The following is a 25844-nucleotide window of genomic DNA, read 5'->3' as shown; positions in this document are numbered from 1 at the left end:
CAGATCCGGAGACTGAAATAAATTGAACAGGAGAAACAGCAGCAGTAGGACGTCCGTCTCTGTGGTATGTACTGTATTTAGTGGCCTGTCAACATTTGTGTGTGTTTACTCGCAGTTTATGAGGACATGATTCGGTTTATGGACTATTGTATGCGACTAAACCTTAGCAGTAGCAAGCAAAACGGTTTTGCACTTCAGACTAGTGTAACGTTATACAGAGAACAACATTGGAGTAACCTTTAGTGCATTTGAATGAAGAAGCACGCTTTGTGTGAACATCCCCTAGGTTTATGTTTGGGTGGTTTTACAATAAACAAACTGACACCTATAGTGGTCAGTTAAACAAATGTATTTAAACACACACCATAGATCGCATGCTCCACTGATAAATTAACTGTAATGTTACACGATCGTGTAAAACTGCTTCAAATGTCTATGCTGTTGGCTATCGTCGCGTAAGTAAACATCAGTAAACGTACTGATGTTTACTTACGCGACGATAGCCAACAGCATAGACATTTGAAGCAGTTTTACTCACCGCCTGCTTCCAAAGCAGGACCGAACGTTTATCGCTGGGACCGCTCCGTCAAAAACACACTTCTTTGGTAACATTGTTGATTTTGTGAAGTCCTGTGACAGCAGTGACCGTGGTGATCCACTTTTGCGACACGATTTAAGCGTGATGTTGTGACGCTTCTCGTCATTTCTGTGTTCATATCGGTGCAAATGCAGCGCTGCCTTCCCGGAATGATATGCGGACACGTTGAAATCGCTTGACGTCACCCATAGGAATAAAGTGGAGTGCGGCGCGACAGAAATGTTGCACGGACAAGTGAATCTGCACCTTGAGTGCAATGTTTATGGGCGTGCATTTGCTCTAGTCACGCGCGCGCACCTTTGCGGGAGAAGAGCCCGTACCGCCCATACAAGGACATTCCACTCTGTCGACGTCAAGCGGACTCATACTCGAAACTCTCCGAAACTTGTGAGAAACCGGAAGGAGTATTTTTGACACAGAAATACTCCATCAAACGTCCAACTTAGTTTTTGAAACTTTGTCTATGTTTAGGATGGGAATCCAAGTCTTTAACAGTGTATAAAGCTCAGTATGCATGAAACAGCACCCCCCCCCCCCCCCCCCAAGCCTTTATCTTTTGCTAAAAAGCTTTTAAGTTTTTTTTTTTACCATATATGTTAAATTAATGCTGAAAGGCATAGTTCACCCATAAATTAAAATTAGCCCAAGATTCACTCCTCCTCAGGTCATCCTAGGTGTATATGACATTCTTCTTTTAGATTAATAAAATCTGAGTTATATTAAAAAAATCCTGGCTAATCCAAGCTTTGGCAGTAGTTGTAGCTCTGTTTTTGAGGTCCATAAAAATGCATCTGTCTGTCAAACATGCTCCACATGTCTCTGGGGACTTCTGAAGCGAATTGCTGCGTTTATGTAAGAAAAATGTCTATATTTAAAGCTTAAAGCTCTGGCCGATCACCTTCCGTGGAAAGAGTTGAAAGTGCCTTTTCGTAATTCAAGATATGTACTGCCTTTTGAACTGCAGAGGCACTTTCAACATAAGTTTTCCCATAAGTTGAATACGGAATGCGATCGGACGAAATGCCTTTATTAATTTTGAAAGAAGAATTTTATATAAACATAGGATGACTTGAGGGTGAGTAAATCATGAGTAAAACACCTTGAAGTCTTCTTCCATTGTAACCCGTGGAGGTTAAGTGTTTGTCACACGACAGCACCAGACAGTCGACGACAGCGCCGGCGGAGTAACACGTTAAGCATATAAGTAGTACCAGTCACAATAACTCGTAGTACCCGGATGAGCGGAGTGTTATTCAATTTTGGCGGTTGTTATCTGGGAATAACATACCGCTGGAATGCACCAATTAGAATCAAGTATTTCACAGAGCCATGTAATAAATAGTTTTAGAGCATCCTTGAGATATAAAATAGATATTATTTGTACTATTATTATTTTTTTAAATCATACTGACCCCAAACTTTTGAACAGTAGTGTATGTATATGAGGTGCACTAAACTTTTTCAGAATTTATAAAAAAAAAATATATATATATTTCCGTTCAGTAAAAATCATGCATAACAAAATGAAACAATTATAATGTAAAGTGTTATGATTTTTTAGCAAATTTACATTAATATATGAAAGTGATAATACACAGCTAGCTGTGCAATAGATTATTTTAACACACAATGTGGAGGCAAAGAACCAACCAACGTGAAGCACTACCTCCGGAGTGAATTCAAATCATTTAATAAACATCTATCCGTGGATTATCCTGCCTATAAAATGGTCTTTATACACTTTATACAATAGATTGTTTAAAAGCAAGCAGATTTACAGTTTTTGACATAAAAACAGTATCAGTGTAGACACAATTAGAATTTTTTGCAATAAAATGGCTCTCCAGTATGTAAGTTTTTTTCTTTTCTTGCTGACATCTGACCTCGAGGGACTGAACAGAAAAAAAAATTATTTGAGAAGATTTCCATGATTGTCAAAGAGCCACACCTTCCTATTTCGTAATTGCCTCAGACCAAGGGAAGTTCGAAAGTGCTTACCAGCCAGAGTAAACTTTTCCAGAAAGTTAGTTTCGGCGAATTATTTCAAACTCATAAAATTAACTCAAAACAAACTTAATTTTGAACTAATTTAGTTTGAAATGACCTCAAACACCAGTTCATTGTTCGATTTCGCTTGAAATATATCAGGGCCTTTAAATATATTGGGGACTGATTTTTACTGGACAATATTTGACCGGAAGGTGGTTATTTTCATCAGTTACAACTTGTTAGATTCAGCATTCCGCCTGCTTTAAATCAGACACTGAGATGAAGTAGAGGTAAGATTACATTTATTTGAAATTAATGAATTTAAACCGTTTCAATGCACACCTTCCACCCAATCAGAATCAATATTCAGACAGACCATTAATTGCATACATTAACAAAATTTGACACCCTTTGTATTGATTAAATATTTGTTGTATTTTATTTTACAAGTAATCCTTTACTTGTCCAACAGTAATAACAAAAGCTTTATGCCTACAAAAAAGGTGGATGTAAAGACGATTACAAAAAAATTTCATAATAATGAACTAATTAATTGACAATTTTTCCTTCAGCTTTATGAACTGGACAACGACCCAAAACGGAAGGAGTTCCTCGACGACCTCTTTGCGTACATGCAGAAACGAGGTAGGAAAGGCTCTTTTAATCCTATTTCAAACATTAATTTTAGAGAATTACATCTTCTCGAGACAAATTTAAATCCACTTTATCTTCAATCTTTGGTGATGTGTGATTTTCATTGGACACCTAGCATGGAGACGGCCCCCTCAGTTAAGTGGAATCATATGTCCCCGGTCTCAGATTAGCATACTGTGACAAAAAGATGGGCCTGACGGCGTCATCCGACTAAGACTAAGCTCTCCGCGACACAGCTTGACGGGGCTATTAACCCCATACCACAGGTTTAAACTCAACCAGATGGAGATCTGTTTGTGTTGGTCTACCATCAAACCCCCGTGCCACCTACTAGTGTGCATAAGTGGGCTTGTCAGCTGAGACTTCATAATAGGTGGGGGATGGGAAAAGTGTGATCTTGCCAAATGTCCGTCATGGAGGTCCTTGCAGCCATGATTAATGATGTTTTTTTGACTGATGGAGTGTGTGAAAATGACTTCTGTGGGTGACGGTTGTGTGTTATTCAAGGTTTCCATCCTGAAAGCGTTTCAGCATGCCTATGGTAGTTATCTTGTCAATCGTTTTGCATCTCAAAATGCAAATCTCTATTTTAACCTTGACATTCAGATCAGCCGTGTAGCTGGTTTTGTACTGGCTGTGTCCTGTTTTCACTCAAAAGCTCTGAAAAGCAACCAGACGTTTATTCGGTTGTCTTGTGGCATGTTCTCACTAGCTGCATTTCCATTACAGATTTGCGAAAAACTTTTGCGATGTTTCTTAAATGTCGATAAAAAGCGATTGCGAAATGACAGCGTTTCCATAGCTGCAGTTATGCGACTAAAACATATTATTTTCCTCTCGCGATATGTCATTCCAAAATGATGGCACTTGGTTTGTATATCCCATCCACCCCACTAGCCCTTATTTTTATTGGAAGGAGACGTGTCCAATGTACAAGCGTTAATGGCAAGGAAAGCCCCTTGTTACTTAAGCGGCACGGAGGTGTGTGTGTGTGTGTGTGTGTGTGTGTGTGAGCTCTGCTTCAAGGTCTTCATGATAATGTGGCATTTCTGTGTTTAGAATCCAGTATTCCTGTAATTCTATTGTCTTTTATGAGTTTAATAAAGAATTCTATCTCGTCTTCTCTCCAAACAAACTGTCATCTGTAAAGAATGATCGACTATTACAAGCGCTAAGTTAACGCTTATAGAGAAGAGCGAAATGTTTGAATTTGCATGGTAACTCAAATGTTTTTTTAGTTTTTTACTACTTTCGTTATTTTGGCTAGACATTTCGTTTGTTGGACATATTAACTGAATTTAGAAATGCTTTGGAAAAGAAAAAAATGACATTCAATAAACAAATTTTTTTTTTTTTAAATGAAGACAGCGTTTGGAGTGAGCGCATGCAAAATAATTAGTTCCCTGAGTCCACAAATAAAAGTAGACAGTTTATAGTTTATAATTATGTCTTGAACTTATCTGTATAGCTAAAAATGACAGAGTATTGCGAGTTGTTTCCGCTGTTTTAAAGGAAGAAGGAAAAAATGAGAGAACGTCAGGGCTTTTATCGGCAGTGGGTTAAAGAAAACAGCCTAACTATGAATCTAAATGGGCCTAAACATTAGCTTGTGATATTATTATTTTAATTTATATGTTGATTATGAAAAGTGAGCAGCATGAGTAAGATATAAGATTTGCAAAATGTTTGAAATGGCGAGTCATGATTTTGACCACTTCGAATTTTGTTTTTTAGAAAGTCTTTCTTAAAATTTTTTTTTAGTTTTGTATAAATTGTATTTTTATTTTAATCGATATTTCATCATTTAATTGCCTGTATATTAAATAAGAAACAAACCAAGATCGTCTGGAATGACGTGCGTAGCTGGCCTGTTTCCTCGGCCTTTGAGTAAGGCTGAAGCTATAGCTCTTTCTGTTTTAATACATTTCTTGAATATATGTCTTAATTACAGTAGGCCTATATATTATTTGTGGTTGCACCGGGGTCCGTTAATACTAGGTTAAAGTTACGCCACTGTCCTTATTAAGAGAAAATATATGTCCTTTTAACTACATCATATTTTGTTAAGCTATTACGTCACAATTGAGTGGAAAATATAATAGGCTATATAGGCCCTATGTTGCATCAATGCATCACCGCACCTGTAAATGCGGGGAGAACTTTTCCATTGCAGTTTTGTGAAAATGTCCTTTTTCGAATTGCCTGAAAAACCACCTCATGAGAGCGTAAAAACTTTTTTGCGAAATTGTTTCCATTGGGCGTATTTTCAATTCGCAATTTCAATTTGCTCATTTTGAAGGGTAATGGAAACGGGGCTAATGACTAGCTAACTGACTCTCTCATTCTACTTCAGTTTATCCTAGTGGTCGACCAATAAGAACTTTTTGATGGATGATGCCACAATGGCAATATCTTAGAGAGTAGGTGGCCAAATATATATACCACCATGTCATGTAATTGAATTTGCTGCAATACATTTTGTATCGGGAAAATTAACTGGTTTGAAAAAAATTATTTTAAATTGATAAATCGTTAAAATAAACTTCGCAACGGTAGAAACAGTATCTTTGTTTCTTTTCTTTTTTAATAGTTAGGTGTAATAAATTATTAGACGTATGTTATATGACAGTAAATGGATGGGGAAGGGAGATAAGTTGTGTCAAAATAAAAGGTCTTAATACTGTCAAAATAAAAGGCTGACCCTTAACTGCCAAACAGAAAAAAATATCGACCAATGCTGAAAATGTTGCCAAATATCAGCCAATATAGATCGATAGTTTTTTTTTTTTTTTTTACAGCACTGAAAACAGGATACTGTGTAGAGTCTCAATTGGCGACTGTAGCTTTAGACAGTGGTGTATTTGATGTCGGAAATAGGTTTGTTGGTGGCCTTTTTTGGTAAGTTTAAAGGAATATTCCAGGTTCAATGCCACTTAAGCTCATTTAACAGCATTTTGATCATCAAAATTGATTTAAACTTTTTTAATAAAAATGTATTTAATAGCAAAGATCTTGAGTTACATTTAGACGCTTAAAATGTATCAAGTGAATGGAGCCAATTTGTAAATGTTAAAATACTCATTCGTACAGCCATAAGACACAAATAATATGTGCATTATCATTAATTTAGTGTGGAAAAAGTGGCTTTCTAACCTTTTCTGTGTAACATTCTGCCATGACAAAGTAATGCCTAAACTGCTGGTTACCAACATTCTTCAAAATATCATTTGTGTTCAGCAGAAGAATAAAATGCATATGGGTTTGGAACAACTTAAGGGCAAATAAATGATGACAGAATTTAAAGTTTTGGGTGAATGATTCCTTTAATGTAAGTGTTTTTATAAAATTTCTCCTTTTATATCCTCGAAACATTGACCACAATCACTTCCATTGTAAGTGCCTTTTTTTACTTTAACTTTATTGACAATCCACAACTGTTGCTGACTGAGCATTACTTGCATTAAACCTGGAATATTTCTTAACATGTCACACCCGCAGTATATATATATATTTTTATGCTTTGATCTTTCTAACTTTACACACACACCTATAAAAGTCGGCCTCTGCCCTGTGTATTGTCCACATCAGAGCCCTTGAAACTTGATAAGATGGGAGGAGGACAGGAGCAGTGGCTGCAGGGGAGTTTTGTGAGGGGATGTTTTGTGTGTGTGTGTGTGTGTGTGTGTGTGTGTGTTGATTGGGGGCTGTCAGGGGGGCGTCTAGTGCTTGAGGCCTGAGGGGATCAGATAGAGGGTGGGTGAGGTGGATTAAGGGGCCCCTGTCCCTCTCCTAAAGATTAATGAGACCCTAAAACTCAGGGCCCCACCTTTGATATTAGAAGAATGACAGACAGTAGAAAAGCTAAGACAATGCCGTAACTGCTGAATAACAGCGGGATGGGGAGGGGATTGCATGGATGAGAGGAAATGATGACAAGATGAGTAGAGAAAGAGTGGGCGCAATAAGTTATAGGAATGCTGAAAATCAGCTAGAGAAGTTGTGTGCCAATATAGTTTCAAAATGGGGAAAATAAGCTAGAGTTGATTTGTTGAATCTTTCTAAAAAACATTAAGGGAATTGATAAAATCGAGGAAAAACTGTTACAATACAACCTTATTGTGAATTATTTAGGCAACTGCCAAATAAATAAATTGCTAATATTCAAAAAATAGTTCAATATGTTCGTGATAAGACAATAATTTTTTATTACCCTAACAAAATGTTTAAATGTGTCTGTGCATATTTTTGTGCTTTTTAAAAAAAAATGTGACTCATCGAATCAGAACTTAAAGACAGAACTATTTGCAAGTGAAGACTAATGTCATTTAAGGATCCGCGAAATATTGGTACTGTCAGATTAGCGCCTGACTGATTTATCGATCTACCGATTTTATCAGCCGATATGATCCTGTCGCAGATATATCGACATTGGCATATAGACCCTTTTACAGCCCACGTGATCAAAGAGTTGCGCGCATTTTGGCAACGGAAGTGGTGTTGTTCCCTAGTGGTTCTAACGTGTGAGCAACTCCGAAAGTTTATCAAAACGGTTTCCCAGCATCAAAATGTCTGGCTGTTGCGTTTTCGGTTGCACTAATCGCTATTCCATCCAATGGGCTTAAGTTTTATAGGATTCCGACAGGATCACGGCCGTTTCAGAAGAACCGGCGGTACCTGTGGCTGCAGGTGATTAAATGCATTGATTGGAACGAGGACATAAAAATGCTGGCATAAAAAAAATTCATTTGTAAAACATTTACTGCACTTGGACATTCTGGACATGCCCACAGACAACGTATTCATAAGCATCCGGTGATTTATATGCTTGTCTCGAGTGTACACGCTCGGTTTCTCAACTAAATACCTCTAAGTTATATCCGACCACTAAGTTATATCTGGCCATCTGCTTACGTCTTCTATCCACTCCATTATAGTTACACGGATCTGGTAGCCGAATACCATTTGATAAAGTCAACTTTTTAAAATAACTTTCTCGGTTTGTGTTGCTTAATCCGCTCACGTAGCTTGACATGCTGCTGATTCTCACCACAGTTTGTTGCCAAAATGCGCGCGCATACGTAGCTTCGTCATTATTGTATACAAACAGTAAAAGGATCTATATGCCAATACCGATATAAAGGCATCCCCAAGCATCTCCACGCGCCTGACAGCATGCGAATATTCACACAAAATGCCGTTCTTGTCAAGTGTCATCGTAAACATAGTCCATTATGTCTAAAGTGAAATTAAACATGCAATTTGAATGTTGATGATCGCGTTATTTTATTATGCATCTTATACCAGATTGTGCATTTCTTCTTGACCTGTGTTTTGATCAAGAGATCCTACACTCGTTCAGGAAATGTGTAATCGCGTATAACAGTGAAAACATGAAAAAATCTTGTCAATGGCATAAAAGAAGAGATGGCAAAAGACAGAAAACAAATCATTCTCTGCTCTTGACTGAATAACTTGAATAATTGTTTATCTATATTTATACAGTAAAGATTATGAAGTGATGTTTGATTATTTCTTTAGCCTACCTGAAAATATAGTTTAGACCTACATGGAAACATGAAAGGAAACGTTTTCAGTATGTTTTTCTCTCTTATTTATGTGCTATGTATGTTTGGACACCGATGAGAAAGTGTGGCTAAACCAAGTGGCAACCTCCCGCGATCTCTCTTGAAGCCAATACGGAAGTAATGTAAACTGCAATTCATTGACTGGCCACTAGGGACAGGCTCCAGAAGGGAGCAGAATCTCATTGAGCCCTGTGTTAAAATTCCCAACTTTACAGCAAAAAAAAACATGTTTACAGCCTGGTACAAATTGTGGTTTTGGCCTATACGGCTAATTTTGACCTTCATGACTGAACTATGAGGGGGGTGATTTTTATTTTATTTTTTATAAGTCATTCGTTTACATTATATAAAGCCTTAAAGTTCTGCATAATTAAGTGTGTGGTTACTTTGAGTGACAGGTGGATAGCCATTTATCCGCCGTCTATAGTCATTGCGTCACTTAAGCTCCGCCCACATCACGCCTTTTTGCCCATTTTCTGTCATCCGGGAGGGACACGTGATGACTCGCTCGCAAGATGGCAACGCCCAACTCGCCCCTACTTTAAGCTTCAGAACGGCTTATCGGAATCCTATGGGTGACGTCACGGACACTATGTCCATATTTTTTTACAGTCTATGGTCTAAAATTTTGGCTAGTACTGTACTATAATATACACATCGGCCAATTTATATAATATATAGGCTATAAGATTTTTTTGCTCCCTAATATCTGTATCGGAATCAGCCCACAAAATGTATATCAGATTATATGCAGGCAGTTATTTATTTATTTAAATGTATTGGTATTTGTACATATTATGTAAATCAGACATTATTGAATATTTAACAGTACGTTCTCATCCTTATTGTTAGATTTAAATTACCCTTTTGGAAATTCAAACACTTAACTAAAGTTCAATTTTAAACACATGAATAATTTAATAACATTATTTAAATTTAAACTTTAGTAAATCTCAAAATAGCTTTTGGGAGCATTTATTTATTTTTGTTTATTTGTACAATATAGTAAAGAATTTTAATGTCGGGTATTTATATCAGTTATAATTTTTAACATGAAATTAATCAGTTTAACTATTTTATTTTTTATTTTTTGCTATGAAATTTATGGATGCGAAACTCTGACAAGTACCAAATTTTACTGTGCTAAATGTATAAAAATGGGCAAGAAAAATGATACATTATTTTAAAATATATTTATTTGAGGCTTTTGCAATTGACCTATCCGAATCAAGTATTCTAGAGGTTGTCATAAAAGCATCTAATGTAGAGCACACTTCCAAAGTCATCACGGTATCCTCTGCTGAATTATTTAACTGGCTCATTTTGTTGCCGTTTTAATGTTTGTAGCTTCTCAAGGACTGAATTATGACTAAGAGCATGTGTCGCCCATTTTAATTTATCGTTGACATACCGAACAGCTGCAATAGAAGAGCTGCTCGGTTTCCTATAGTCAGCAGGGAGGAGGTTATATGTGTGCACAGCCTCTATTGTGTGACTTCATAATAAGTGTGGCATGTCCTGTTTGGAGCGTTTGTCTTGTCACTCCTGAGGCTTGTTACTCTCCTCAAGCATGTTTATGACATCCTGGGTTTGAAGTGGGCTGCTTCTTTCCCACCCGAGCGCCTCTGTCCTTTTATGACCACCGACTACAGATTTATCTTGTAAAGTCAGGAAGATCCCCAAAAAAACTCTTTCCTTATCCCTTTCTCTTTGCGTCAATGTTCACTGTCCCCCAGGGAAACAGCCTTGCTCTGAGCCCTCAGTTTGTTTGTTTTTATGGCTCAGTGGTATAGGGACGTGGCCCTTCTAAACCAGTAAACATGTTGAAGTCTTAATCAAATGTGATAAATCAAACACGATGGCAAATTCTTTGCGATTCGTTCTTGTGCATTGTCAAATCCAGCTGAATTACGACCCATGTGGGTATATGTCTATGTATGTTTGTGTATATGTAATAAAAAACGTCTTCTGATAGAGGATAAAATGCCAAGAATAATTTTTTTACATGCTTTTATATCAGCAATATGTCTTCCGTGTGTAATGTCTTGACATGCTCATCTATGATATGAAAATTAAAACTTGTCCAATAACGATAATAGTAGTTTCCTCTGAGAGTAAGGCAAGTAGCTTTTTTTGTTTTATTTTTTTTTTTACTAAAAATTCACTTGTCCAGCATGTTCCTGCCCTGGTTTTTGACCATTCCCTCCTCTTATTGCTATAATAACTACATGCCAGTGTGAAGATCCTTTCAGAGATCACATTATCAATCATGTTATCATCCTCTAACCTTTCACTTCTCAACAGGTTGGGATGACCAAAATTTTATGACACGAGTAATTTAATATTTTTTAAATGTAATTTTATAATTATAATATAGATTTTTAATTGTATTTTTGTTTTATATAATCAAAAAATGCAAATTACGAACAATGACAAAAACAGTGTTTTTTTCCCCCCAGATACATTAGGTCTATTTAACAGTAGCAAGTCGAGAAAGATTAAATAATCAAATATAAAACTGCTTACTTAGTCTTCACTTTATAATCTAACAATACACTGATTCTTAATAAATATATTTGAGTTATTTAGCCAAGCATGTGGTGGTTTTCTATTTTTCATTGGTGTTTGATTAACATTAATCACACAGAATATTAGGTCTGTATTAAGACCTGCACAGATCTCATTACCTCAGCTGTACACGTTCACTAAAGACATATCCGACTGTGTTTACTTGAATACTCGCCAGACTGTGCATTTTTAAATTTTTGACCATTCAAACCCAAATAATAATCTGCAAAAGAACTGGTGATCACATTTTGTTTGAAAGGCGTGTGCGCGTGCTTCAGGTCAGAGTCAAGCCGCGCTTTTTCCTTCTCATGCACGCATATATCTGTTGCTTTCTTTGTCATGCGCTGCGCTTATATATTTTACTCTTCTACTTCCAATGTTTAGTGAACGGTGGAAGCGGAGCTCTGCACACATGTCCTGACACACCTGCTGTCACACATCCACGCAAATTAAGAATGCAGCTCATATTAGCACTGTCCTCCTTAAAGTACCGGTACTAATAAAAATCCATATCGTACCGTTTGTAATACCAGGGTATCGCAATACTTTGCTAGTACCGGTATATCGTGCAACACTATCGTGTGTGTGTGTGTGTGTGTGTGTGTGTATATATAAATATGTGTATGTGTGTATTTATATATGTGTATATATATATATGTATATATTTATATATGTATGTATATATATAATATATATATATATATATATATATATATATATATATATATATATATATATATATATATATATATATATATATATATATATATATATATATATATATATATATATATATATATATATATATATATATATATATATATATATATATATATATATATAAATAATATATTAGGGGTGTAACGATACGCGTATTCGTATTGAACCGTTCGGTACGAGGCTTTCGGTTCGGTACGTGGTACGCATTATGTACCGAACGGTTCTTGGACTAATAAATTAGATTTGGAAAATAAAAAAGTGTGTGAAATATAATATGTTCAACAAGGTAGCCCAATAACCAAAACAACATAACAGGCAATGCCCCTGACACCGCCGAAATGAAAGAAAAATATGTTTTAGGCTGCTCAGTCGGGTGCTCGCTTACTCAGTAGGCTACGCGCTGAATGCTCGTGGCAAAATGGCTATTGCGTTTAACAAACCAGAAAAAGAAGATAACTAACAGGTCTGGTGTTTGGGTGAACTTTGGATTCTTTGTAAGCTATGATGGTGTTGGCAAGAGTGATGGATTAAAAAACAACGGTATGTCGCATTTGCTGATGGTACAGCAGCGGGAATAATTCATGTCATGTCAATCAACTCATTCACGCCGACATCAAGACGATAAAAAGGAGAAACAGCCACAAACTATCCCCGCAGCATTTAGACAGACATTTCCAACTTTTTCAAATGGCAAAAGACATCACCGCGGCGAGTGGTCCATTTATAGCCGCGGATATGAGACCTAACGCCCGTTTCACACATACTCCGTCTGCAGTGCGTGTGCGGTGCGTATTTTTTTCAGTACCCATGTTAACGGATGACAGCTTTCACACTGCACGCGGGTGCTGTCCGTCAGTCTGTTCCAGGAGCGTTGCGTCTGCAGCAGTGCACAGATCATTTTCGTACCAAGTCTATTTTTTTCATTAAAGTAATAGAACATTGTTCGCATTAAAATAAACATGTACTGAAGCGAAAATCAAGTAATTTCACCACAGATGCATATCATTTAAAATATACTCTTGTTTCAAAGTCAACACATGGCTTTTTTTCTCTCAAGTAAAGCAACAAAACGACACCTTACCTGGCATTTAGGTTTAAAAAAAAAATGCCATAATGGAGAGCACTCGTACTTTCTTGGAGGTGAAAAGCAAAGTTCTTTTTGACCTGCAGGATTTCTTTTAAAAGGGTGTAAAAACGAAAGATAAGACGAGAGTCGGCTGTTTTTGAATAGACTATTGTAAGTTTCTAATTTAAAATGTTTGTGATTTAAGGCTATAACCTATGTTTAAATGTTTTGCCACTTGTGTGAGCTAAATCTAAAGTAAATAAATATGAATAAATGAATTTAATAAAATGTTGTTTAAATGTAGTAGGCTACGTAACCTGACTTCTATTAAAGAGTAAACAAAGAGAATTGGAATTCTGACGAGCCATGTTCAGTAAAAACTTTTGAATTTTAAATAAAAAATAATGAATCAATGCTGTGTTTGTGGTATGCAACAGCGGATCAGTTGCGGACTGCAAACGCAGTATATGTGAAAGCACTACAGGGTGTGGGGCTCCTGCAACGCACACGCTAATGTAACTACATAGAAGATGGGTAAAGTATAGCTCCATCATTGTTCAATGTAAAAAATAAAAAAAATCATACTTTGTTAGTTTTAATAAAATAATAATAAAAAAAGGTAATTTATCTGCCAATTTTCTTTTTGCTGTATCTAAAACATACCGAACCGTGACACCAGTGTATCGTATCGAACCGAACCGTGAATTTTGTGAACAGTTACACCCCTAATATATATATTTATTTATATATTATATATATATATATATATATATATATATATATATATATATATATATATATATATATATATATATATATATATATATATATATATATATATATATATATATATATATATATATACATATACATATACATATACATATATATATACATACACATATACATATACACATGCATATACATATATATATATATATATATATATATATATATATATATATACATATACACATACATACATATATACATTTTATTTATAACACACTTTTCATTTTATATATTTAATGCTCGGAGTGGATCATGGGTGTCAGAGGAAACATGAATGTTTTATACAAGAATAGAAAGTGCTTATTGCCAAAGAAAATGAAAAAAAAAGACTCTCATCCTCCATGTTTTTTTGTTTTTTTTTCCAAGGATGTTGTGGAATTTCATGTAAAAAAATTTTAAAATAAAATTGTGTATATATACACACACACACACACACACACACACACACACACACAGTGAGGAAAATAAGTATTTGAACACCCTGCTATTTTGCATGTTCCCCCACTTAGAAATCATGCAGGGGTCTGAAAATGTGTGTGTGTGTGTATATATATAAATTCCAATTTAGTTAAGCATATTTTTATTTATTTATTGTATCATTTTTTTTGCATTACATCAATTAGCAAATGTATCAATTTAAATTCTAATTTAACATTTGTTAGCATTTCATTTTTGTTTTGTTTATTTTGAGTACAATATTATATAGAATTTGAATACCAGTCATTTATCACTTATTAGTATTGGTCAATTTCAATCATAGTGTTTTAATTTTAATATTTATTTTAAATGGATTATTATTTTTGCAATAATGAAATTTATGGATGCAAAAAAACCTCTGACAAGTACAAAATGTCGCTATACTAAAAAAATAATAATAAAATGCATTTCTTCACAATTAAGCACAGTTTTATTTTTAATAAATTTTTTGCATTGCAATCATTCGATAAAAATAAATATCGGCATCGGCCAATGTCGGAAGTAGGACTTTTATTTTGTCAGCACCTGAACACGCAGCGCATCCATTCTTCATCTTCAATAGTTTACATCTCTGTTCAACAGTTCTGTCTAATATGCTATTAATTAAACCGTTAAACAAAGTAAGCGGTATATGAAAAAGTATTCTAGTATTTGCTTTTATAGAAAAGCAAGCACTATATTTTCTCATTTACCATCTGAATGGCCCTTGAAGGCACTTTTTAATGTCGAAATGCAAAATATAATTTCTTGTTTTTTTCTTTTACAATTACCATCGCACACCTGTAGCGGATGAATAGGTGCGTAGGACAAAGGATACCCAGATCCAAAAATCTCAATAAACAAACAAAGGGAAATTCCACACACTATAAATACTTGCAAAAATCAAAAACTTTTTATTAGCAATGTTTCGTTCTCATGACCTTCATCAGGCATATGTTTTTTTCTTTTGAAAGGGTTTGACTTGACTGATAGGAAATGTGATCTGCCGTGAGTTTTTTGGGTTATCAAAACAAAAGATCTAGCCACACAACATCTAGGATCTTTCGTCGGATGTGAGACCATGCACTTCCTGTATGCCCCCTCACTTCCTCTCTGCAGCAGCCTTACAGTAAGAATGGCAATCATTGTTTAGGTCAGAGCGTGGAATTTCCTTAACCAGCCCGGCGTCTCGGTGCGTCTTATTGGTTCATCGCAGAACGGAGCTTTCTTAATGTGGGCAGCTGTTTCCTCCTATATTTAGGGCAGTGGTCAGATTTACTGACCTATTTTTTTTTTTTTCTCTAGCAAACAAATGGGGGAGGGGATGGAATTAAAAACAAAAAATAAAGATAAAACAAAAAATAGTTATAAATTGGTTCCACTTCCTTTCTGCATACAGAATTGTCCAAACGAGAATTGCTCAAAACTAAGAGTATCCGTTTAATCTGCTAAAGACCTCGAAAGGTGACTAAAGCAACATTGCTGGTAATGTGTCTGTACTTTTCTGGAATGGAGTGTGGAACTGTCCTGCTTTAGTCTTCATATGTTTTTGTCCACACTGAACATGTCAGTGTATGTTAAGTTGAATTTGCTCTCTTCATAGATTTGTGTTTGTCCATTTGCATACCCTGCATTGCCCATTTCTTGAGACGTATGAAGGGAGACAGCATGATATCAATTAGGAGTGCAGTACTTCAGCATTAAGCCCTAGCACAGCTTACATCAATCAATAATGAAGCCTCTTCAGCAGGAAAAGGCTTCCAATGACTTTTCCATTCTTGAGTTTGAGCTAAATTGGTTTTGCAGTTATGGAGCGTGTCACAAGGTCGCTCTCTAGACGCCACTGCTCCACGCGGTTTCCTGTGGACCTCTACCTGCATCTCCAGCTCGGTGACCTAGCGCTAACCTTTTGCTCGAATCTGAGCTGCGATTGTTTGATGAATGAGTAATGTCATTCCCAGCATTAAATAACTGCCTTTCAAAGGAAGCCCTTGCTCCGGACTCTCCAGGGGGTCCTGGGCCTTGTCTTGGAGGCCTGGGCTTCTAAATTACACTGGGTAAAGGAACGCTTTATGACTGTTTGCTGTGAGGAGTTTCAGGATGGAACATTGAACACGATAATTCAAGAAGAACCACATATTAGAAACAGCCATTAGAACTAGGTGTGTGTTTGGAACTAGCATTTATACTTCCTAATTGTTAGTGTGTATATATTTATTTGTAATTATTGAAATATTCCTGGGACCCAGTAATAGACTTTTGTCCTGAGTTTCTGTGACATCACACACGTCACAGTTTGAGTCAGGATGTCCTTTATAGAGCACATTCAGGGCTTTGCGGAGATACCAAATGTTTGGAGGTTTCACCAGGACAACAACAACTTCTTGGTCTTTAAAAATGGCTGACATTAATGTTTAGCACTCTTATGGAAATATGATAATATTTTGTAATTATAATTTAAATCTGATTAATTTTCTAATTGTTTGTTATAAATCAACATCTCAGGAAAATGCTATGGGGTTTCTAATCAAAATAAGACTTTTTGTTACAAAACAGGGCATTGATTTTCATAAATGTCCACTGTAGAGGACACCAGGACATAAATCATGTTTATCAGGCATTTTGGAGAGACAAACAGTAAATAGGGAAATAAATTACATAACAATATTCCTATAAAATATTACATATTATTATGAAAATGTTGCCAATTATTACTCCCCTTATTGCACTTCTTTTTTTCATTACATGTTGCACCAAGAACACAATAATATGCTAATTAGATGCAATATACCGATACATTGTATTGAATGGGAAAATCCAAGTATGGCCATTTTACCCACATATTGCATAAAGTAAGATGGTATATCAAAGCATTCAGTTTTATAACAGCTCAGAATCATCTCTAAAAAAAGTTACTTTTTTAAAAAAAGAAACTAAATCCCATTGTTTTTGCCTATACATGCAATTTCATTTCATTAAATTTTTTTACCAACTGATTCCTGGTGTCAACTACAGAGGACACATCATAACATATATACAATACAATATCATTTTCCAAAAATATATAATGTGTCCATTTGTTTCTTATGCTCTAAACAATCTAATGACATGAAAAAATACAAAATTCGAAAAACTTTTTTTTTCTGGGTCCCAGGAGGATATGTTTATAAGAGTCTATAATAGTGTGTGTGTATGTATATATATATATATATATATATATATATATATATATATATATATATATATATATATATATATATATATATATATATATATATATATATATATATATATATATATTAATATTTATTAGTTAATATTGCATATACATTACTGTATTATAATTCCTGTTATTGTTGTGGTTGTTTTTGTATATTTTTAAATTACATACTAGCCCTTGTCAGGCCTTGGTTAGATGATTGGTTTAAAGACAGAATGACATGACACATTTCAGAATGACTACACGTTTGTTAGCCACAGAATTTGTGTTATTGGTTGATATTTGTTTTGTGCACAGGTACCCATCTATGTGCATGTGAATCTTTGTTAATGAGAATGGAGTGGCTAAATTAGGGCTTAATCCTGACCTCAAGTCACCAGGACTATTCCCCCCCCCCCCCCCCCCCCCGCTTCACACAAAGCACACACACATGCATTAATTGGTTTTATTCCAGAATAGGCCCAACGTGGTATGTGGGGGGAGGATTTGAGCATGGCATTATGGGGGCTCAAAGCCCCTCCCCTCCTGTTCCGTACACACTTTGGTAACTGCGCTAACAGAGCGCTTGTGTGTCTGTGTGTGTGTGTGGTTTTAGTTGACGCAATCCCTCCAAATGAGCTTCATTGCACTGACCTACCCACACCGGCTCATTGCTCACAGATTAAAAACTCAATCACTTCTGTCCTTGTTTTTCTGGAAGGGGTGGGCAGCACAGATACTCATGAGCTTTTAATGCTACAGATTGGCTTCTATTTAGATCTCTATATTTCAGCCCTATAAACCCATCACTTTCTATCATCAGCTTATCATTTAGCATGGTTACTGTTGATCAGCCCATAGCTGCCCATTATAAGCCTATATCTGTCATAGTCTCTGTGTTGATATCACTTCCACTGCCAGTACCGTTATCAACCCATCCATATGGTCTAAATAATGCCCCTGACTTCCCGTAATGAGCCCATCATTTCGCATTTACTGTGACCAGCCCATCACTTCTCTTAGGTACTTTAGTAATCAACCCAGCACTTCCATTTGTTATAGTCTTAATAAAGGGATAGTTCACCCAAAAATGAACACTTTTTTTTTCTTCTTACTTTTATTTATTTATTTATTTATTTTACATTTTAGTAGTAATAAAAAAAAGTATAATTAATACAAATCCTGAAATTCATTAATTTTAAACCTGAACAATTTAATAATTTATTACAATTGTTACAATTATATGACCATATGAAATGTTATATGAAAATGTGTTTTAATTGGTCTGGATATAATTAAATGCAAATATATTATTTAAAAAACTGTGGTAATCAAAGTAAGTCATAAACTAAAAATTTAAGCTTTAAAAAATGTAATCAGATGAAATTAAAGGGTTACACCCAAAAATGAAAATTCTGTCATTAATTACTCACCCTAATGTCGTTCGACACCCGTAAGACCTTCATCTTCGGAACACAAATGAAGATATTTTTGTTGAAATCCAATGGCTCAGACAGGCCTTTATTGACACCAATGTCATTTCCTCTCTCAAGACCCATAAAAGACACTAAAGATGGCGTTACAAAGCCCATCTGACTACAGTGGCTCTACAAGAATTTTATGAAGCGACGAGAATAGTTTTCAATCAGATTTCAACACAAATATCTTATATGTTCAGAAGATGAATGGAGGTCTTATGGGTGTCCAACGAAATTAGGGTGAGTCATTAATGAGAGAATTTTCCTTTTTGGGTGAACTATCCCTTTAACAATTAATTTTTCTTATTTTTGGGCAAACAAAGAGGTTAACTTTTCAAATTAAAACAAGACAATTTGTGATTGTATTCCTTAAATAGTAAAAAAAAAAAAGAAGAAGAAAAAAGGTTGTTACTACATTGGGATCTTCATATATTAGAACTGCCTTCTAATATACAATAGCAAAATATTATTTCTTTAAGTTCAACCAAACATTTCTAATTAGAGGCCAATCTCTGTTAGTCATTGTCTTGATGAGCACATCATTTTAGTTATTGTCTCACTGTCATCCCATCATTACAGTCTGAATAAAGCCCATCATTTCCAGCAGCCGCTTTCTTGATCAGTCCCACACACACAAAATGTGTAATAATTTTAAAGTTGAAATGAAGTTGAGACTAAACTAATCATTAAGACACTCAAGCAACTCAGCTGGTTTGATGTGATCCATCATGCAGAATATTTAAACACATTCTCCTGTCTGTTGTGTCTCCTCCAGGTACACCTGTGAATCGAATTCCCATCATGGCCAAGCAGGTTTTGGATCTGTACATGCTGTATAAACTGGTGACTGAGAAGGGAGGTCTGGTGGAGGTGATAAACAAAAAGATCTGGAGGGAGATCACCAAAGGCCTGAACCTGCCCACCTCCATCACCAGCGCCGCCTTCACTCTCCGCACACAGTAAGATTCCCTGACATTGACGAACATCCCTGAAAAGTAGACCAACACAGAAGTATATGAAAGCTGCTTACATTATATATTAACAGAATGTGGCTAATGCAATGCATTTTTTCCCAAGTAGTGCAAATCAAAAAGCTTTTTTTTTTTTGTTTCTGAAATATTTGCCAATATTTGGCTTCCATAGAGGTCCAGACATCTCAAACATCTCTAAAGCCATGTATGCTGACAGTTTTTGATCTTCTGTGCTAGGTATATGAAGTACCTGTATCCATACGAATGTGAGAAGAAGGGTCTGAGTTCCCCTGGAGAGCTGCAGGCGGCCATCGACAGCAACCGCAGGGAGGGCCGTCGCCCAGGATACAGCACCAGCCTGTATCGCTTTTCCCCTTCTCCCAGTGCCTCAGCCCCTCACCTCCTCTCTCCTCCCAAAATGCACCTGCCCGCCACAGGACACAACGGACTTCAGGCCACCCCCAGTCCCTCCCTGAAGAAAGCCACAGGTGTGCAGTATTCTTATTGAGATAATCATTCCTGCCAAATTAAAATTTCTTAATTTCCTTGGATTATCTGTTTAGTCCAAGTAAATCATTGCACATCAACAAAAACATTTGTTGTATTTGCCCGCACAAGTGGTGAGAAGGAGTTCCACATTTGTTTTAAATGTCACTAGGTACATTTACATGCACCCAAGATAGGGATGCACGATATATCGGCAACATATTGTTATCGGCCGGTAAATTATAATTTTTGATGTTATTGGTCCGATAAGAAAATTTGACCGATATACTCAAGCCAATAGGAAATGTATTATTCTGTGCAACATGTGCTGCGCTAATATAAGCTACCGTATTTTCCGGACTATAAGTCGCACTTTTTTTCATAGTTTGGCTGGTCCTGCGACTTATAGTCAGGTGCGACTTATATATCAAATTTAATTCATACTGACTGACAAGAATAAACATATAGCCGCGAGAATGCGCTCTATGCTGCTCCTGTAGCCTAATATTTACTTATACACAACAACTTAGAAAGACTGAACACAAACAAAATGCTCCCATAAAGAAAATCTTATTCTGCAAAATACAAACAGCATGTAGTAAAACATGCAGCGGAGAACGAGTCTCACAGCGTTCGTCTCGCGCGGCTGCGCCTCTCCCGGCAGAGAGTTCAAGCCTCTGTGGACTCGTTCCTTCAGCTCTGGCCATCTTGCTTACAGTCCGCAAGTAGATTTCTTTTTCTTCTTCATCACAATTAAAGTAACCTCTGCTTTTCGCCAGTCCCTTACAAGTTTCTCACTCACTTCAAACTTTCTTTCTTCTGCTCGGGTTATGCAGTGAAGCGGGCACGAGCGAGTGCACGCGAGCAGGTGGTCGCATGCGCGCGCGGGTGCTCGCGTGCTCGCATGCGCGCGGCTCCAGCTCTGCCCTAATGCGACTTATAGTCCAGTGCGACTTATATATGTTTTTTTCCGCGTCATGACGCATTTTTTGACTGATGCGACTTATACTCCGGAGCGACTTATAGTCCGGAAAATACGGTACATAAATTAAGAATGAGAACACGACTGGAAACGAATGTTGTGTTTTTGCGTGTTTGTTGAGGGAGATGATAAGCACAGTCAAGTTCGCTTGTGCATTCGCAGCCTTTTGTGCCATTTTAAGTTGTAATACATTATGTTTATTCTGTGTATATCTGCTTAATCTCATATAGGATGCGTTTGGTTGAGTCAATTAATGATGCAGTAAAACACTCAATTGTACCGGTCTTTAGCTTCAGCACGTGCATTTTAAACAAAAATGCACATCATTAATAACTACTGGGACTATCATATATATAATACTGTAGTGAGAACATTTATTTAGTAAAACGTTGTGAATTCTCTAGGTTTAGCTGTGTTTCAGCACGCTGTCGTTCATGGAAGATTGAGTCCACAATGCATTCTGACCAGCACAGTCAAGTTCACTTGTGCATTTGCCTCATTTTATTATAAGTCGAATATTGGCGAAACATATTTAGCAGATTTGCACGTTTGTGTCCAAGCTCTGGAGACCCTCAGATGCATCTATTTGTTCATCAGCATGTTTTTGCAGGAGTGAGTAATGTAGCTCTTGAACGCGACCCGAGGTGTTTAAGTCAGAATCTCACTGCTCAAAACGGCAGAGTTTTTATTTAGTGCTGAGTTAACGCAGGCTCGTGAAGCCTCTCATTAACAAAGTCAAGACACGCTGTAAGTTAGAGATTTATTGTTGACGTTTTTATAAAAGAACTTTGTGAGATCGTGATGAACTGACAAAGCAGCGGCATTTAAGCGATCGTATCGATCTTGGCTCACTTTCGAGGCTACAGTCAGTCTATAACGTTCATTGAATAAATCTACTGTTGCTAAGAGGACTGACGGCCAATTGCATGCTGCAAAGTTTTGGAAGTGGCATTTAAATATAAATGTCACACTGCACGAGACCGAAATATCCTCTTGAGACCCATAGTAGAGGTTTTGCCTCCTGAGGACATATAGCAAATTTTTCTGACAACATACACAGTTAAGTCTGGATATTCTTATGAAATATGAGACATTTTTAGAGAAAATATTATGAAAATATTGCACATCTTTTAATATAACAAATTGTTCCAAAACACATTATTATGCAAATTAGATGCAGTGTATAGATGCATTGCAAAGAATGGGAATAGCATTTATGGCCATGTAAACACAGTAAAGTAAAATTGTATCTTTCATTACATTTAAGAAGCATCTTCATACATAGTTTTTTATACTTTTTAAAAAAACTTGCAAATTGTTGAATGAAAAAAAAATCCCATTGTTTTTATCTATTCATGTCTTTTTTTTAAATTAATAAATACAATTAAAAAATTAAAAAGAAATAAAAATAATAAAAAGTTCTGGTGTCATCGACAGAGCAGAGGATATAGCATATACCATAGGATTCTTGTATTTTAAATATCCATTTGTTTTTTAGGCTCAAACAAGCAAAGATGATAACTCACAAACTATTTATTTATTGAACGTTTTAATAGAAAAACTGTCAAATTTCCTTTAAGGTGCCATCACAAACTGTGACTATGCATTTCCAGTTATTATTATAATAATTATTATTAATGTAATGTGCATTTTATTTTTAAGTTGTGTTACCTTGAGATTAAATTACAGAAAACTGTGTTTCTAATACAGTGGCTAAGGGAATTATGGCAATTTTAACATCTTTCTGTCTTCTGACCAACGTAATCTCGTTATTTTTCCTCTTTTGTAAAGTCATAGAAACTTTTTTTTTGTGCTGTTGGAGCAAATACTAAAGCAAAAATAAACATTTGTGGTAATTTACCCAGCTATGATGACTTTTGTTTCTGAGAAGTTGGGAATGTGAAAAGGGTCCATAGGAAAATATTAAGTTTGTAAATGCTTAAATCTGACTACAATCATTTGTCAGATCATATATTATATATTTGAAAATGTTGTGCACACGCACAGTGCCATGATGTTTATGGTTATGTTCGTTTTTGTTTATGTACATCTTAATATTTATTTAGAATATTCTAATTATTTGCTAGGGGAAAGAAAAAAAGATCTTTTGGCATGTCGGCTTTCGTTTGTTCAGAATATGTAAAACACATGGGGGAAAAAAACTCCACAACTTTACATAATGCCACCTTGATATGTAGTGGAAGCAAAACCAAGCAGGAAGTGTATGTAGGAAATGGAGCAAATTTCCTGGCCTGATTGGGGAAATGATCAGCCATTTAAGGGGCTGTGTTTTCCTGTGTGGGTCCACTGACGGAGACAAACCACAGGGGCCACAGTAAATGAATCGCTTGCCTTGATGTGTAATTTAGGGTGCTATATTCATGTCAAAATGTCCTTCTTCAGAACTTCCTGTTGGCTGATGAAAAGTTCCCCAAAACTTACCAAGTGACTAATGTTTGAGTTGTGACTGTTTTTATGCTGAGGTCAGAATTGGATATTGTTAGCCAATAGTGAAATACACATTTAGCTGACCTAGCAAGTAGTATTTTAGCAAATCAGGTGTGGCTCAATAGAGTGCTAAAATCATGTTCCGGAAGTAAAATCCAATTAATTTCTCCAATACATTTTTAACAATAACTTACAAAACGTTTAAAGACGGGCCAACAATGAGCTTTAGGTTGTTGATCAATGGAATATGGTTTTGTCTGTCTGTCTGTCTATCTATCAATCAATTGAAAATTGGACAAAAAGACTAAAGGTACAAGTGTAATTCACATGCCTTTTGAGGGAAAGTATTATATAATCCCAAAATGTTTTGCAATTATAGACTGACCAACACTAAAATTGTTGAACAACCTCATTAAATAACCAGATGAAAAAAACAATCTCAATATAGAACTATAATGCATTTCATGTCTGTGTAAACATGCAAGGGATTATACCATCATGATTAACATTATGGATGTGATATAGTGACCGATTGAGGTCAATATGTTTGTCACCTCTTTTCAGTCCCAGAGGACGGCCCAGCCTCCATGTTGCCTGGTCGACTGCCCCTGGCTCTGGCTCTCGGGCATCAGCAGCAGCTGGCACGTGCCGCCACTCTAGAGCAGCTGAGGGAGAGGCTGGAGACCGGCATGGGCGGCGGAGTGTTGAACGCCGGGGCCGCCGCGGTGGAGGGGCCCGAGAGGAAGATGGCACGTCTGGCAGAGGAACAGCAGAGGCTACTGCAGCAGGCTTTCCAACAGAACCTGCTGGCCATGGCGTCACAGGTGAACCCCGCCAACATGCGGATGAACAACACCAACATCCGCGGTGAGTACAATGAGCGTTTTCATCCAAAGTACTTAAGATACAAACGTCAGTGACACGCTTTACATTTGTTTTCAGAGGACAAACAGGACCTGTCTCTCAGCATTTCTTCTAATGGCTCCGCTAGCATTACTGTGTCTGTGGAGGTCAACGGTGTTATTTACTCAGGTGTGTATTGTTTTTGTGCACGTGTGGGATTGTCCAATAGCGTGTAAGGCACTTAACCTCAGGTTACTCAAAGAGCCCCTTTCCACCAATTGGGCCAGACAAATAGGCTCTGTGCCAGATCAGTAAAAAAAAAATCCTAATTCTGATTGTATACTATCACCCTTGGGTTACAAATGCGATCTTTTAAACGCTTGTACATTTTGACTGTTTAATACATTTATTGCTATTATTTGTTCCTATTATTTTATTTATTTATTTATTCCTATTATTATTAAAAAACACTTTGCCTTGGATATTTCTATGAATATTTCCATAAGGATCCACAAAGTTCCAATAAGCCTAAGAGTATTCTAGAGCATAAAACTATTCTACATAGAACTAACTTCAAATAAGACTATATAATAAAGTAATCCAGTAAAATAATTGAAAATCGTAACGTTTGGAGTTTCAGTGAAATTAAAGTTAGTTGGATTAAAAAGACTGCTAAATGCATAAATTTAAAGTCTTTTAATTTATTTAAAAATATATTTAAAAAAAAATATATATAATATGTAAAATGTGCGTGCGTGTGTATATAGTTCTAAAAGGTCTTTGAGGGTCAGAATTCTAGCTGATAGACAGATATTCAAATACTTATTTGCAGCTGTATCATACAAATAAATAGTTAAAAAATTATATTGTGATTTCTGGATTTTTTTATTTTATATTATGTGTCTCACAGTGGACATGCACCTACGATGACAATTTCAGACCCCTCCATGATTTCTAAGTGGGAGAACTTGCAAAATACTTGTGTTACTACGTATAAATACTACGTGTT

At 36.1% G+C, this 25844-nt stretch overlaps 1 protein-coding gene across 4 annotated transcripts in view; it reads left to right on the top strand.

Annotated features, from left to right (window-relative positions):
* The window catches only part of arid3b (AT-rich interactive domain 3B), a 45426-nt gene that overhangs the window by 14460 nt on the left and 5122 nt on the right, over positions 1-25844 (top strand). For all 4 annotated transcript variants that reach the window (XM_067436926.1, XM_067436927.1, XM_067436928.1 and 1 more), the window contains exons 4-8: positions 3160-3232; positions 19881-20064; positions 20314-20564; positions 24557-24859; positions 24935-25024. In XM_067436926.1, coding sequence (XP_067293027.1) covers positions 3160-3232; positions 19881-20064; positions 20314-20564; positions 24557-24859; positions 24935-25024 — 901 coding nt within the window. The remainder of the gene's footprint in view (positions 1-3159; positions 3233-19880; positions 20065-20313; positions 20565-24556; positions 24860-24934; positions 25025-25844) is intronic.

This window comes from Pseudorasbora parva, chromosome 25 (assembly GCF_024679245.1).
Source record: "Pseudorasbora parva isolate DD20220531a chromosome 25, ASM2467924v1, whole genome shotgun sequence".
Classification (NCBI taxonomy): Eukaryota; Metazoa; Chordata; class Actinopteri; order Cypriniformes; family Gobionidae; genus Pseudorasbora; species Pseudorasbora parva.
This window is presented reverse-complemented; position numbering and strand designations above follow the sequence as displayed.